The 16560-nt window shown below is 42.9% G+C and overlaps 1 protein-coding gene across 3 annotated transcripts in view; it reads left to right on the plus strand.

The window, feature by feature from the left end:
* Window positions 1-16560, plus strand: part of hsf4 (heat shock transcription factor 4) — a 90992-nt gene that overhangs the window by 52101 nt on the left and 22331 nt on the right. For all 3 annotated transcript variants that reach the window (XM_073070587.1, XM_073070589.1, XM_073070588.1), the window contains 2 exons: window positions 15405-15504; window positions 15913-16046. In XM_073070587.1, the coding sequence (XP_072926688.1) occupies window positions 15405-15504; window positions 15913-16046 (234 nt within the window). The remainder of the gene's footprint in view (window positions 1-15404; window positions 15505-15912; window positions 16047-16560) is intronic.

The following is a 16560-nucleotide window of genomic DNA, read 5'->3' on the forward strand; positions in this document are numbered from 1 at the left end:
CGCAGGAGCAGACATGACCATTTGAACTATTGAGTGTGCTCCCCCACTCCATCAGTGCTGATGTATTTTCCCTCCCAGACCTATGGAGGGGAATCTAAGGCCAGAGGACACAGACTCAAACTTCTTTTGGAATGGAGATGAGGAATTTCTTTAGCTAGAGAGTGGAATCCATTACCACAGCCATTGTCATTGGGTACATTTAAGGTGAAGATTGATAGATTCTTGATTCGTTGGGGCATTAACAGGTACGGGGAGAAGGCAGGAGATTGAGGCCGAAAGGAAAACTGCATCAGTCATGATGAAATGCTAGAGCAGACTTGATGGGCTAAATGGCCTCATTCTGCTCCTATATCTTATGTACATTCTCCTGTCTTCCCTCCATAGCCTTTGATGCCCTTACTAATCAAGAACCTATCAACCTTCAAAGATTCAGTACATTTATTATCGAAGTATGTATAAATTATACAATCCTTGAGATCTGTCTGCTTACTGGCAGCCACAAAACAAGAAGTCTGAAAAAACCCAAATAAACACAAATCATGCAAACAATAGAAGCAGCAAACAGTATTCTGAACCAAATTAAATCCTTAGATTGGGGGGGGGGTGATAATGGTATTGGTGTTCTTTTTTTTGTGGGGGGTGGAGTTTGCTGTTTCTCTTTGAACTGACTTTCATGTTTTTTCTTTGTTTTGTGGCTATCACGAATCTCAGAGTTGTATATTGCATGTACACACATACTTCGATAATAAATGAACCTTTGAATCCCCGGAGCAGCCCAGAAAAGGCCCAAAGCCTGGGTCCCTGTTCATCACATTAGCAGGGAAAACCGCTGCGAAGCTCGCAGGCATGAAGCACAGCAGCCTCGACAGTCTCACAGCCTCAGCACGAAATCGGGCTCCTCACCTCTGGTCCTGACATCCTGCCTTTCCGGTCTGTCTGGGGCTACGTTTTAATTGTCCAGACAGTAGGTTGTGCCTCACATTATGATGGGGAGCTGCCGCAGTGGCCTAGGCCTCGCTGCCCATTCCGAAGCTGTTCTCGACCTCTCCAAATCGACTCAGCACTCAAAGTAATCCAACGTCGTATCAGGGTTAGTTGGATGAGCATCTTGATGACTCCTCTCCAGATAGCTAACTCCAACTCCATCTGTGACCCTGTCTCCAACATTTCAACTTTGCAACACACCTCATCCCTCCAATCAACTTCTCTCACCACTTCATTGTTTGTGGAGATAGTTTACCACAATTTCCTTCAGAAAAGGTGTTATTAATAATGTTTTCAGTCAAATTTCTTGCCTTTTGAGCTACCAGTAAGCTGAAAAAGGATCTATTGCTTGCCTTTGCTAGTGCCATTTTAAACCAGATTTTCACTTTAAATATACCCAATGACCTGGCTTCTGCTATGTTTTGCAACTCCAAAACAAACTAATTGGAAGCAAAACAGGGGAATGCAAGTCCAACGTGGTTTCTGCTTTAAGCAAGGTGCACGCATATAACATGGTAGCATCACAACGTGTGCGATGCACGTATTTTTACATATAGCCCATAATTAATTTTTTTTAATAAAGAAAGAATGATGAATCAAACAATATATTTTTACTGAAACACTCACAGCACTCCTCCCTGCTTAGCTATAAACTCCAACCAATATGGAATGCATCTCAACTTACGTACATATTAGGCACATACAGTGGCATGCAAAAGTTTGGGCACCCTGGTCAAAATTTCTGTTACTGTGAATAGCTAAGCGAGTAAAAGATGATCTAATTTCCAAAAGGCATAAAGTTAAAGATGACACATTTCTTTAATATTTCAAGCAAGATTATGTTTTTATTTCCGTCTTTTACAGTTTCAAAATAACAAAAATGGAAAAGGGCCCGAAGCAAAAGTTTGGGCACCCTGCATGGTCAGTACTTAGTAACACCCCCTTTGACAAGTATCACAGCTTGTAAACGCTTTCTGTAGCCAGCTAAGAGTTTCAATTCTTGTTTGGGGGATTTTCACCCAATCTTCCTTGCTAAAGGCTTCTAGTTCTATGAGATTCTTGGGCTGTCTTGCATGCAGTGCTCTTTTGAGGTCTATCTACAGATTTTCGATGATGTTTAGGTCGGGGGACTGTGAGGGCCACGGCAAAACCTTTAGCTTGCGCCTCTTGAGGTAGTCCATTGTAGATTTTGAGATGTGCTTAGGATCATTATCCTGTTGTAGAAGCCATCCTCTTTTCATCTTCAGCTTTTTTATAGATGGTGTGATGTTTGCTTCCAGAATTTGCTGGTATTTAATTGAATTAATTCTTCCCTCTACCAGTGAAGTGTTCCCCGTGCCACTGGCTGCAACACAAGCCCAGAGCATGTTCGATCCACTCCGTGCTTATCAGTTTGAGGGGTGTTCTTTTCATGAAATTCTGCACCCTTTTTTCTCCGAACTCATTGCGGCCAAAAAGTTCTATTTAACTTCAGTCCACAGGGCTTGTTTCCAAAATGCATCAGACTTGCTTAGATGTTCCTTTGCAAACTTCTGATGCTGAATTTTGTGGTGAGGATGCAGGAAAGGTTTTCTTCTGATGAATCTTCCATGAAAGTCATATTTGTGCAGGTGTTGCTGCATAGTCGAACAGTGCACCACCACTCCAGAGTCTGCTAAATCTTCCTGAAGGTCTTTTGCAGTCAAACGGGGGTTTTGATTTGCCTTTCTAGCAATCCTACGAGCAGTTCTCTCAGAAAGTTTTCTTGGTCTTCCAGACCTCAACTTGACCTCCACCGTTCCTGTTAACTGCCATTTCTTAATAACATTATGAACCAAGGAAACGGCTACCTGAAAACGCTTTGCTATTTTCTTAAAGCCTGCTCCTGCTTTGTGGGCATCATTTCTTTTAATTTTCAGAGTGCTAGGTAGCTGCTTGGAGGAACCCATGGCTGCTGATTGGTGGGACAAGGTTTGAGGAGTCAGGGTATTTATAAAGCTTTGAAATTTGCATCACCTGGCCTTTCCTAACGATGACTGTGAACAAGCCATAGCCCTAACAAGCTAATTAAGGTCTGAGACCTTGGTAAAAGTTATCTGAGAGCTCAAATCTCTTGGGGTGCTCAAACCTTTGCATGGTGCTCCTTTTCTTTTTTCCACTCTAAAATAGTACAAAACAAACATAATACACTAATCTTGCTTAAAGTGTTGAAAAGAATGTTTCAGCTTTAACTTTATGACTTTGGAGATCAGTTCATCTTCTACACATTTAACTACTCACAGTAACAGAAATTTTGACCCGGGGTGCCCAAACTTTTGCATGCCGCTGTATGTAGCTCAGGTGTCTGAGAGTTTTGTACAGTACACAGAGTGCAGGTGCAGATGCTGCTGCAAATCCAAGCCTATTACAGTGTTATACCCTTTGTAAGTGCTTATGGTGAGAAACACTTCGGACTCTTCCATTTCCATCTGTAGGGGTAGGCCTCAGCTAAGTGCACTTTGAACATAGAACCACAAGAACAGGCCATTCGGCCCACAATATTGTGCTGAACCAGCTAAAAAGTAAATCAAAAACACCCAAACACTGATCCCTCCTAACTATACCATGTCCATATCCCTCCGTCTTCCTTTCATCCATGTGCCTATCCAAACACCTCTTAAAATGCATTTGCCTCTACTAACATACCATTGCAGGCATCCATGACTTTTTGAGTAAGAAGTTTTACCCTGACGTCCCCTTTGATCCTTCCCCCTCTCACCTTCAATGCAAATGCCTCTGGTATTAAACATTTCTACCCTGGGAAACAGATACTCTCTGTCCCCTCCATCTATGCCTCTCATAATCTTATCAGATCTCCCTTCAGCTTCAGCCTCCCAACGCTGCAGAGAAAACAGCCCAACCTTATCCAGTCTTTCGGGATAGCACATGCCTCTAAACCAGGCAGCATCCTGGTAAACCTCTTCTGCTCCCTCTCCAAAGCCTCAAAATCTCCACAACTCCACTATTCTCAGTATCATCCGCAAACTTACTAACCCCCCCCCCCCCATCTACATTTCCATCCAGCAGAGGTCCCAAAACAGATCCCTATGGAACTCCACTAATTATAGAGTCCGGCTGGAATAAGTCCCTTCAACCACTATGCTCTGTCTTCTATGTGTAAACCAGTCCTGAATGCAAACAGCCAATTCACCACGGACCCCATGCATCTGAATCTTCTGGATTAGCCTCCCAGGAGGGACTTTGTCAAAATCCTTACTAAAATCCATGTAGACAACATCCACTGCCCGACCCTCATCAACCTCTTTCAAAAAGCCACAGTCAAGTTAGTAAGGCATGTCAGCTCTCCCTAATTAGGCCATGAGTTTCCAAATGCTCATCCCTAAAAATTTTCTCCAGCAATTTCTCTACAATTGACGTAAGACTCGCCAGTCTATAGGTCCCAGGATTTTCCCTTGTTCCCTTCTTAAACAGAGGTAAAACATTCACCATTGCCAGTCTCTGGGACCTTGCCTGTGGCTAGAGAGGAGACAATGATACTGGTCAGGGGCCCAGCAGTCTCATCTCTTGCCTCCTTCAATAACTTGGGTAAATCCCATCAGGCCCTGAGGACATCCACCCATATCCTCATTAGGAGACCCAACACTTCCTCCTCTTTGATGTCTAAATATCCTAACATGTTTATATAGTCAGCACTAATCTCCTGGTCCTCCATATCCTATTCCTTGGTAAATACTGAAGCAAAGTAACAAGAAAATAATAGGGTTGTTACCATGGGTGACTTTAACTTCCCTAATATTGATTGGCACTTGATTAGTTCCAAGGATTTAGATGGGGCAGAGTTTGTTAAGTGTGTCCAGGATGGATTCCTGTCACAGTATGTTGACAGGCCGACTAGGGGGAATGCCATACTAGATTTAGTATTAGGTAACAAACCGGGTCAGGTCACAGATCTCTCAGTGGGTGAGCATCTGGGGGACAGTGATCACCGCTCCCTGGCCTTTAGTATTATTATGGAAAAGGATAGAATCAGAGAGCACAGGAAAATTTTTAATTGGGGAAGGGCAAATTATGAGGCTATAAGGCTAGAACTTGCAGGTGTGAATTGGGATGATGTTTTTGCAGGGAAATGTACTATGGACATGTGCTCAATGTTTAAGGATCTCTTGCAGGATGTTAGGGATAAATTTGTCCCGGTGAGGAAGATAAAGAATGGTAGGGTGAAGGAACCATGGGTGACAAGTGAGGTGGAAAATCTAGTCAGGTGGAAGAAGGCAGCATACATGAGGTTTAGGAAGCAAGGATCAGATGGGTCTATTGAGGAATATAGGGTAGCAGGAAAGAAGCTTAAGAAGGGGCTGAGAAGAGCAAGAATGGGGCATGAGAAGGCCTTGGCGAGTAGGGTAAAGGAAAACCCCAAGGCATTCTTCAATTATGTGAGGAACAAAAGGATGACAGGAGTGAAGGAGGACCGATTAGAGATAAAAGTGGGAAGATGTGCTTGGAGGCTGTGGAAGTGAGCGAGGTCCTCAATGAATACTTCTCTTCGACATTCACCAATGAGAGGGAACTTGATGACGGTGAGGACAATATGAGTGAGGTTGAGTGAGGACAATATGAATGAGGTTCTGGAGCATGTTGATATTAAAGGAGAGGAGGTGTTGGAGTTGTTAAAATACATTGGGACGGACAAGTCCCCGGGGCCTGATGGAATATTGCCCAGGCTGCTCCACGAAGTGAGGGAAGAGATTGCTGAGCTAGGATCTTTATGTCCTCGTTGTCCACGGGAATGGTACCAGAGGATTGGAGGGAGGCGAATGTTGACCCTTGTTCAAAAAAGTTTGTAGGGATAGTCTGGGTAATTATAGACCGATGAGCCTTACATCTGTGGTGGGAAAGCTGTTGGAAAAGATTCTTAGAGAAAGGATCCATGGACATTTAGAGAATCATGGTCTGATCAGGGACAGTCAGCATGGCTTTATGAAGGGCAGATCGTGTCTAACAAGCCTGATTGACTTCTTTGAGGAGGTGACCAGGCATATAGATGAGGGTAGCACAGTGGATGTGATCTACATGGATTTTAATAAGGCATTTGACAAGGTTCCACATGGTAGGCTTATTCAGAAAGTCAGAAGGCATGGGATCCAAGCAAGTTTGGCCAGGTGGATTCAAAATTGGCTTGCCTGCAGAAGGCAGAGGGCCGTGGTGGAGGGAGTACATTCGGATTGGAGGGTTGTGACTAGTGGTGTCCCACAAGGATTGGTTCTGGGACCTCTACTTTTCATAATTTTTATTAACGACCTGGATGTGGGGGTAGAAGGGTAGGTTGGCAAGTTTGCAGATGATACAAAGGTTGGTGGTGTTGTAGATAGTGTAGAGGATTGTTGAAGATTGCAGAGAGACATTGATAGGATGCAGAAGTGGGCTGAGAAGTGGCAGATGGAGTTCAACCCGGAGAAATGTGAGGTGGTACACTTTGGAAGGACAAACTCCAAGGCAGAGTACAAAGTAAATGGCAGGTTACTTGGTAGTATGGAGGAGCAGAGGGATCTGGGGTACATGTCCACAGATCCCTGAAAGTGTCTCACAGGTAGATAGGGTAGTTAAGAAAGCTTATGGGGTGTTAGCTTTCATAAGTCGAGGGATAGAGTTTAAGAGACGCGATGTAATGATGCAGCTCTGTAAAACTCTAGTTAGGCCACACTTGGAGTACTGTGTCCAGTTCTGGTCACCTCACTATAGGAAGGATGTGGAAGCATTGGAAAGGGTACAGAGGAGATTTACCAGGATGCTGCCTGGTTTAGAGAGTATGGATTATGATCAGCGATTAAGGGGGCTAGGGCTTTACTCTTTGGAGAGAAAGAGGATGAGAGGAGACATGATAGAGGTATACAAGATATTAAGAGGCATAGATAGTGTGGACATCCAGTGCCTCTTCCCCAGGGCACCACTGCTCAGTACAAGTGGAATGGCTTTAAGGTAAGGGGAGGGAAGTTCAAGGGGGATATTAGAGGAAGGTTTTTCACTCAGAGAGTGGTTGGTGCGTGGAATGCGCTGCCTGAGTCAGTGGTGGAGGCAGATACACCAGTGAAGTTTAAGAGACTACTAGACAGGTATATGGAGGAATTTAAGGTGTATGGAGGGTTATATGGGCGGCAGAGTTTGAGGGTCAGCATATTGTGGGCCAAAGGGCCTGTAATATGCTGTACTATTCTATGTTCTAAGTACTCATTAAGTACCTCACTCACATTCTCCACATCCAAGCAAATCTTCCTCCCTTTATCCTTGAGTGGTCTCATCTTGTCCCTAGTTAGCCTCTTGCTTTTGATGTATGTATAGGATGCCTTGGGATTCACCTTCATTGTACTTGCCAAGAGCTTTCTGTGGCCCCCTCCTGACTTCCCTAATTCCCTTCTTCATTTCTTTTTTGGCTTCTTTATACTCCTCGTGCTTCATTTGATCCCCATTTCCAAAGCTTTACATTCTTTTCTTTTTTCTTCTTGACTAAATTCATCACCTCTCTGGACATCCAAGGTTCTCTTATCTTTCTGTCCCCATCCTTTCTTCTAACAGGAACATACCTTTCCTGTACTCTGTGCAACTGATCTTTAAACACACTCCACGTGTCTAATGTGGACTTGCCAGAGAAAAGGTCTTCCCAATTAACGCTCCTTAGTTCCTACCTAATGCCCTCATAATTTGACCTTCTCCAGTTTAAAAGACCATACCTATCCTTACTTATAACTGTCCAGAAAGATAAGGATTTGTGGTCACTGTTCCCTAACTTTTCACCCCCTGAAAGGTCAGTCACCTGGCCAGACTCATTACCCAACACCAGGTCCGGTACAGCCCCTCGTCTCATTAGACTGGTCACATATTGATTTAAGAAACCTTCTTGGATACACTTAACAAATTCAGCCCCATGTGAACCACTTGCACTAAAATGATCCCAGTTTATATGGGGGAAGTTGAAATCCCCCATGACAATAACCCTATTATTTTTACACTTTCACTTAATCTGATTACATATCCATTCCACAATGTCCTGAAGACTGCTGGGTGGGGTGGGGGGGGGGGGTTTAGGACAATCCCATCAGTATGATTACACCCTTCCTATCCCTGAGTTCCATTGAAATGGACTCAGTGTCTGACCCCTCCTGAGAGCAGCTGTCCCTGATTAGTAGTACAACTTCACCCCCTCTCGTTTACCTCCTCTGTCTTTTCTAAAACTTTGAAAAACTGGTACATTAATTGCCAGTTGCTGTCCCTCTCTCAACCAGGCTTTAGTAATGTCTACAACATCGTAGTTCCGTGTTCGTCACCCTTACCCATAATACTCCATTGTTGAAGTCTATACACTTCAATCTGTCTGACCCAACTTACAGTACCCATTACTTTGAATTTTGCCTTCCAACACTTCCCCTGACAACTATCTTCCAGTCCAGTCCTTCCCTTACTGACCTGGGGCTCTGGTTCCCACCCCTCTGCAAAAGTATTTCAAACTATTGGTTCCCCTCCAGTTCAGGTGCAACCCATCCCTCTGGTATAGATCACCCCTTCCCCAAAAAGGTTTCAATGATCCAAGAACTTGAAACCCTGTCCCCTGCACCATCTCCTCAGCCACTCATTTATCCGTACTATCACCCCGTTCCTACCTGCACTAGCCGGTGGCATGGAAATCTAGAGATTACAACCTTGGAGGTCCTTCTCTTCAGCTTCTTCCCTAACTCTATATACTCTCTGCGTAGGACCTCTTCCCCTTTTCTGCCCGTGTCATTGGTGCCAATATGCACCTAGACCTCTGGCTGTTACCCCTCCCCCTTAAGTATATCCTGCAGCCACTCCGATACATCATGGACCCAAGCACTCGGGAGACAACAAACCATCCTGGTGTCTCTATTGTGGTCTCAGAATGTCCTTCCTGTCCCTATCGACTCCCTTTTAACTAACACACTGCCTAAATTAACCCTTCCCTGTTGAGCTACAGAGCTGGCCACAGTTGCCCCCAGCCTGGCTGCTGCTGCTGTGATCTGATGGATCATACCCACCCACCCACCCCACAGTAACCAAAGGGGTATACTTGTTCCTAATGGGAATGGCCACAGGGGAACCCTGCACTGACTTACCCTTACCCCTTACCTCTCCTGGTGATCACTCATCTACTGTCTGAAGGCAGTACTCTGGGTGTGACCACCTCTTCAAAAAGTCTTGCCTAGAATAGCTTCAGCTTTCCAAATGATCCTGAGTACATCCAACTGCAGCTCAAACACCTCGACCCCATCAGTCAGGCACTGAAGGTGCACTTCCTGCAGATGCAGTCAGCAGAGAAACCGTCAGGTATCCTGAATTCCCACATCTGACAGGAGGAGCATTTCATCATGACTACTCTATACATTTTTAAAAAAAGGATTATCTCTTCATAACTCTGCCTCCACACGTTCATGCCAAAGCCTGTTAAACCAAAGCCTTCCCATTCTATCACTGGCTCACTCAGACTATGGCCACTCTTCTTGAGCCTGTCTTCCTCTTATTTGCGGCTGAGTTTAGGCCTCTGATGCTGACATTTACTGTGCCTGCACCGTCTAAAAAGGACCAGCCTTGTCAGAACCTGCTCCTTTTATGCTCTCTCTCCCAACTTCCGTAGTGCTCTAACACATCATTCTCACTCCCTGTGCCTCCAGAAAGGTTTGCAAAGGTATCCTCTGACCTGGGCAGAGGGTATTGTTCTACTTTCAGTACCAGATTGATGGTGAACTTAAAATCATGATAGATCCTGATGGAACCATTCTTCTAGACTGCAGAGGTCACTGGCAATTCCCATGGACTCCATTCAACCTTGGAAAGAGTTTCTTCAGCTCCATGCTATCTAGCTCAGTGGCTACTTTATCACAGATGGTATAAGGAAATGAACAGACTTTGTAAAACTTGGCTATGGCATTTAACACTATTTTATCTTTGATATGTTTGAGTTCTCCAATGCCATCCTTGAGCACTGCTTTTCTTAATTTGCTTTCAGTTGACAAGGGCTGTGGCATACAACTGGTGGCTAGATCTCCAATTAAGTTGTGGTTGGCTCAGCCAGTCATGCCCCTACAATGCTGGCCCTCCTGTTTTTACCACGTACAAGCCCAAATTGGCTTGTTGATTGTTTTGTTTCACAGTTGCGAATGTCATTCCCATAGGAGTTATATTTTCTGCAGTATAAGTTCTCGGTTGGATATCTGTAGGCTTTGGTTCAGTATATTTGAAATGCTGTTCAAGCTTACTTTGTGGAATGGCTGAAACAGCCGAGCAGGTGTCCAGTTCCATTTTAATTAATTTGCTGCTCACTTCTGCTGTGAGCCATATTTCTTGCCTGTTGTTAGTTTTCACCTTGTAAATCTCAAGGTTATGCAGACCTGTGTCAATCTCATCATTATCATTAATGTTATGCAGAATAGTGCTGCATTTAAAACTGCCATTTTCAATCTTTTTCTCTTCCTTGTGCAGTTCATTTCATTTATTTTTGTCTGCCCGACGTGCTCTTTATATGTGTCCTACTTTATTGCATTTTCTGCAAGTTTCACCTTTAATCCTGCATTGGTCTGCTGTGTGTGTGAGCCCCTGCCACAACGGTAACGCAATTTGTTCTGCCAGGCCAGTTTCTGTTTAGAAGTTGCAAATTTGTTCACTCGACTTTCATTTCTGGCTGCAACTCATTTCATTTCTGTCTTTGTCTACAGTTTCTTTTGATACAGCTATTTCAACTGCTCTTTTAAATGTAAGTTGTGCTTCGGTTAGCAGCCACTTTTGAATGCTTTCTTGTAAGTTTCCACAAACTAAGTGATCTCTCATTGCATCATTAAGCTCATTATCAACCTGACAATGTTCAATCTCTCTAATTCAGCCACGTACACTGTAATGTGCTCCCCTTCCTTTTGATCCCGTTATGAAACCTAATCCGTTCTGCAGTCAACAATGGCTTCAGTTCTAAATGTTCTTTTATTACTTTCATGATATTGCCAAAGTTCATTTTGGCTGCTTTGGTTGAAGCAGTTAAACTGCAAGCAAACTATGTGCCTTTAAATCCAATGCACTTAGCAAAACTGGCACTCACGTCTTATTAGCTATTTCTTTTGCTTCAAAATACTGCTCAATCTGCTCAATATACAATATCCAGTTATCTCTTGTGCAATCAAATGTGTTATCATTCAGATGTAGCCAGCCATTTTTACCTTCCTTTGTTCATGAATTTATGATTATTATCACCCGGTACTCGCTGTTTATGAACCTGTGAATTTGTCCTTTTTCCCACCTCTTTTTCAACTCGACCATGTCCTTTTCTGCAGAAAACCCATGCTGCACTTTTTGTTAATTTGAATGTCTCACTGTGCTTCAACAGGTAGGTAGTCATCTCAGATTTGTTTAAAACTTGCTCATCACCACTGTTACGTTCTGCAACTCATAACCATAAACAAATTGAAAGCAAAACCAGGGAAGTCCGGAATGTGAGTCCAACTTCATGTTTACTTTAAGTGAGGCACACGTATATCATTTGGCAGTGTTATGATGAATGCAATTCAAGTATTTTTATATATAACCCATAATTATTTAAACAAGTAAAGAATGTTTACTGAAACAATATATTTACAATATTACTGAAATGCTAAATACACAACAGCCTCCAAAACCATCTATGACAATGAATTCCACAGATTCACCACCCTCTGGCTGAAGAAATTCCTCCTCGTCTCTCTTTTAAAGGGACATCCTGTTCTGACGTGGGCTCTCTGGTCCAGGACTCCCTCACTATAGGAAACATCCTCTCCATGTCCACTCTACCTAAGCCTTTCAGTATTTAAGTTTCAGCAAGATCACTTCTCATTCTTCTAAACTCCAGTGAGTACAGGCCCAGAGCTATAAAATGCTCCTCATATGTTAACCCTCTCATTCCCGGGATCATTCTCGTGAACCTCCTCTGGACCCTCTCCAATGTTAGCATATCCTTATCTGAAAGCTTGGGTTGCTTAAGCAAGCCCTCGATGGGCTTTTTGTTGCTCATGAAAGAGGTGAGCAGCTTCTGCATGTTGACAAATGCAGCCTGACCAATGCCTTACAAAGCGGCAGCATTACATACTTTCTGTTCCTCTTGAAATGAATGCATTTACCTTCCTTACTGCCAACTCAACCTGCAAGTTAACCTCAAGGGAATCCTGCACAAGGACTCACATGCCCCTTTGCACCTCTTATTTCTGAATTTTCTTCTGGTTAAAACATAGTTTATGCATTTATTCCTTCTGAGAAAGTGCATGACCATACACAGGCCGGCACAATAGCATAGTTCTTAACACAATGCTTTACTCTACCAGTGACCTGGGTTCAATTCCCACTGCTATCTGTAGGGAGTTTGTATATTCTCCCCATGACTGTGTGTTTCCTCCAGGTACTCCAGTTTTCTTCCATAGTCAAAGGACATACCAGTTGCTAGGTTAATTGGTCATTGTAAACAGTCCCGTGATTGGGCTACAGCAAAATCGGGCGTTGTGAGGCAGTGCCAGAAGGCCAGAAAGGCCTATTCCACATGGTATCTCCAAATAAATAAACAAACAAATAAATAGATACATAAATAAATGGATAGGTAGATAGATAAATACACTTTCCTAAACTATATTCAATCTATTACTACTTTTGCCCATTTACCAAATCTAAGTCTTTCTGCAGATTTCCTGCTTCTTTAATACTACCTACTCCTCCACCTATCTTCATATCATCCACAAACTTGGCCACGCAGCCATCAATTCTGTCATCCATATTATTGACGTATAACATGAAAGGAAGCAACCATTAGTCACTTGCAGCCAACTAGAAGAGGCCCCCCCTTTATTTTCCTCTCTTTGCCTTCTGCAGCCAGCCAACTTTCTATCCATGTTCTCTGAGTTCCTGCAGCATTTTGTGTGTGTTGCTCTAAAAAGCATTGCAAAATCTGAACTATGCACTCCAATGTCTATCAAAAGTACCAGCCTTATTCTTCCTTTGCTGATATAGGGATTATTTCCAAAATCCTAACTCTTAGGTTTCCACTACATGTGTGTATGCATACATGCACACAAGTACACTCAGACAAGCCAACAAACTCAACATGAAATTGTATCACAACTAAGATACCCAACTGCCCCACACCTACCCAGAATGTTTCCCGAGAGAAGATCTTGCTGAGTGAAATCTTGGATGCAGTCAGCAAATATTTGGCGAAGCCATTGGCTCATCCACCACAATCAGGTCATGTGTGTGAGGCTGGAATGGGCCACTAAACTACTGAGAAAATCTTTAACAGATGGCAAAGCCACACTGTTAGCTTTACTGCCATCTGTCAGAGCCCTCATGCCTTTTTTGGTATGCCTGATGCCCAAAACATTCAAAAACCATCAAAAAATTGAATAATATGTTAAAAATTATTAAAAGTGAAAATTAATTAGCAATTTTTTAAGGAAAAAATTAATTTTTCCTAATTAAAAAAATTAGGAAACAATTAGCAAATCATTGCAAGCATCACTGAAAATGAATATAATTGAAATAAGATAAATGTAACTTACCAACTATATAATCACCATTTAGTTGAATGACCTTGCAGGTCCTGGATGGGTCTAACCTGGGATGAGATCTACAAGAAGACTCCTCAGTTTAAGTCAGTTGCTAGACTTCATACGTGGGATATAGCCGGGAGGTTTTCCAGATAGATGCCAATGCTGCCCCTTCCTAGAATAGTTCCAAGGATCAACTTTATCTGCCATATGCATTTACATGTATTAGGAATTTGCTATAGTGTTTTGCTGCAAGTGAGAAAATCAAGAATCCAGCTGCACAAGACGGTATTGAGGCCTAGGTTTTGAGGCTTACATTAGTTTTGAGGGGATGATAGTAATGAATACTGAGCTGTAGTCAACCCAGAGAATCCTGATATATATTTCTTCACTATCCTGATGTTCCAGGGTTGAGTGAAGAGCCAATGAAATAGCATCTGCTGTGTACCTGTTGCTCCGGTAGGCAAATTGATGTGGATCCGAGTCGCTTCTCAGGCATGAGTTGATAAGTTTCATCACCAGCCTCTCAAAGCACTTCAGCACAGTGGATGTAAGTGCTACAAGACAATAGTCATTGAAAAAAGTTGCCACGTTCTTCTTGGGCACCGGTATAATTGAAGCCTGTTTGAAGCAGGTGGGTATAGCAGGCTGTCAAAGTGAGCGGTTAAGAATATCAGAGAACACTCCAGCCAGTTGATCAACATGGGTCTTTGGTGCTTGGCCAGGTAGCTACTCTGGCCAGATAACCTACCCGGTTTCACTCTCATGAAGGATGCTCCCACGTCAGCCTCAGAGACTAAAATCACAGGGTCATCGTGGGCTGTGGGAGTTCATGAAGCTGTTTTGATGGTCAAAGGGGGCATAAAAGGCATTGAACTCATCTGGGAGTGAAGACTGGTGCCACAAAGCCATTTCTGGTGATTGACACTGAAGTACCCTCACCCTAAGTGTATCCTTTGTCCTTGCCACTTTCAGTGTTTCTTCAGAATGGAAGAGTAATGATTTATCTGTACATGTTAATCATGTTTGATATAACGTCATGAGCCTTCATGCAGTTGAGAATTGAGGACTCCCATGGCCAGTTAATCCTTTCTATCTGCACAGGTCTGATCAGTGGATCAACCTTAGCTATGGAACAGGGTGTACTGATGGAGCGGGCAGCAGGAGTGCAGACCTTTGGGTGTATGATAAAATTCTGAACTATTGCTTGACTAGTATCTGGAAGAACTCTCCCGTGCTTGGGACCAACAAACAAATACTCACTTGACTCCAAGGTTGACTGTCTCCAAGTCCACTGCCTTAGTCAGTCTGGTTTCATGCATTTTTGTGGGTTAACATAATTTTCTTGATAGAATTTAATTGCATTCTGGGTAATTTCAGAGTGCTATTAAGAGTCAACCGTCTTGTGTGAGGCTTATAGACCAGAACAGATCTGAACCAACCTTCACAATCACTTGCAAACACAGCCTTACATTCATCTGGTTCTATAAAATATAGTAATTTGAAGCTGTATTTAACCTTTTACCCAATCTGCTTTGGGCACTTTTGGAGATGAAAATCCTGAATTCTACTCAACATCAGCTATGTTGTCTGTTGTACATAACAAAACCTTACACATTTAAATTGCAAGTTTAGGTCTGAGTACTAACACTGCAGCCAAAGCCTTGGCCAGTAACATCTACCAACATCTTTGACCCTGATTTTTATATATCATTGGTAACCAGTCATAAATGATAATTGAGTAACCATTTTGTGTAAAGCCAGAGCAGCCCCTGAAGCGACAACCCTCAGGTTGACTACATGCCCAATGTGATGTTCAGAGGGATTTAATACTGTATAAGCTCAAAGCTTTGGATTGGATCAATCTTGCTCTTCATCTTGCAGATCTCTGATGCTGGATGACAACAGCCCTATGCCTCCTGTCACCAAATATGGTCGACATCTGTCAATAGAACCTCATCAGGATCCCTATTTCATTCACTTGGTATGTAACAAGCTTCCTGGCATTCAAACAATTCTGTTGTAATAAAGTAGTGTGATTGCTCAATTCAGTGCAGCTCAGGTTGGGTTATAAGTACAGATAATCAGTAACTTCCAATACTTCACTCCCCCTCTTCTTGAAATTTGGGCTAATGGCTATTCCTTTGTGGCATTTCGCCAATCTTCTTGCACAAGCCTCTGTATTGAATGTAGGAGGACTATTTCTCCTTGGGTTAACTGAATCTCACTGTTATGTTACTCAATTTTCTTGTATATACTTACCAGCAGGTTTCAGTTTCCCTTCTCTGTAATGAACAGAAATACTTCCAAGTCTGGGCTAATTGTTGTTAATGGTTTTATAAATGTTACTTCTGTTCCATTGGTAATGTTGTTAACTTGGTCGATTTTCCAGCCGTCCACAGAAGCTGCCTTGTGCTCCACGGCCTATACTAACAGCCCAGTTTCTGAAGGGCCAATCATTTCTGACATCACAGATCTCCCTCAGCCCAGTGGTGCTACCAGTCAGCCTGCACGGAAGGAGCAGAGGTGGGTCATTGGCATACGAGGACAATTAGACCACTTTGTATATTGGGATAAGGAAGGAAGTTGCTCTGCTATTAACCTTAATAAGGATTCAACAGCAAAATGCAAAAAGTTACATATGCACAAATCATTCCTAGCTTGCCTGTTTCATGTTGTATTGGTGTTCAAGAATAGCTCATTCTAGTTCCTCTTAATGCAGTTCATTGTAGTACAGGTTCAGAAACAGATATTAACCCTCAACATCAGGCTCCTGAATCAGAGTTGAAAACCTCAGTCACCCCAACACTGAACTGATTCCACAACCTATGGACTCACCTTCAACAACTCTACAGCTCAGATTAATCCAGTATGGCACCGTTAAGTAGTAACTATTTTTGTGCAGCTCCAATGGGAATCATCAAATATTCCCATTTAGATCCACTACAGATGAAATCCACACTCACATCCATGGGTACTTCAGTAAGCAGCATTGTTTTAAGGTGTTTAAAGAAACTATCAATACTCAAAATCACAGAAG

This window comes from Hemitrygon akajei, chromosome 17 (assembly GCF_048418815.1).
Source record: "Hemitrygon akajei chromosome 17, sHemAka1.3, whole genome shotgun sequence".
NCBI classification, from domain to species: Eukaryota; Metazoa; Chordata; class Chondrichthyes; order Myliobatiformes; family Dasyatidae; genus Hemitrygon; species Hemitrygon akajei.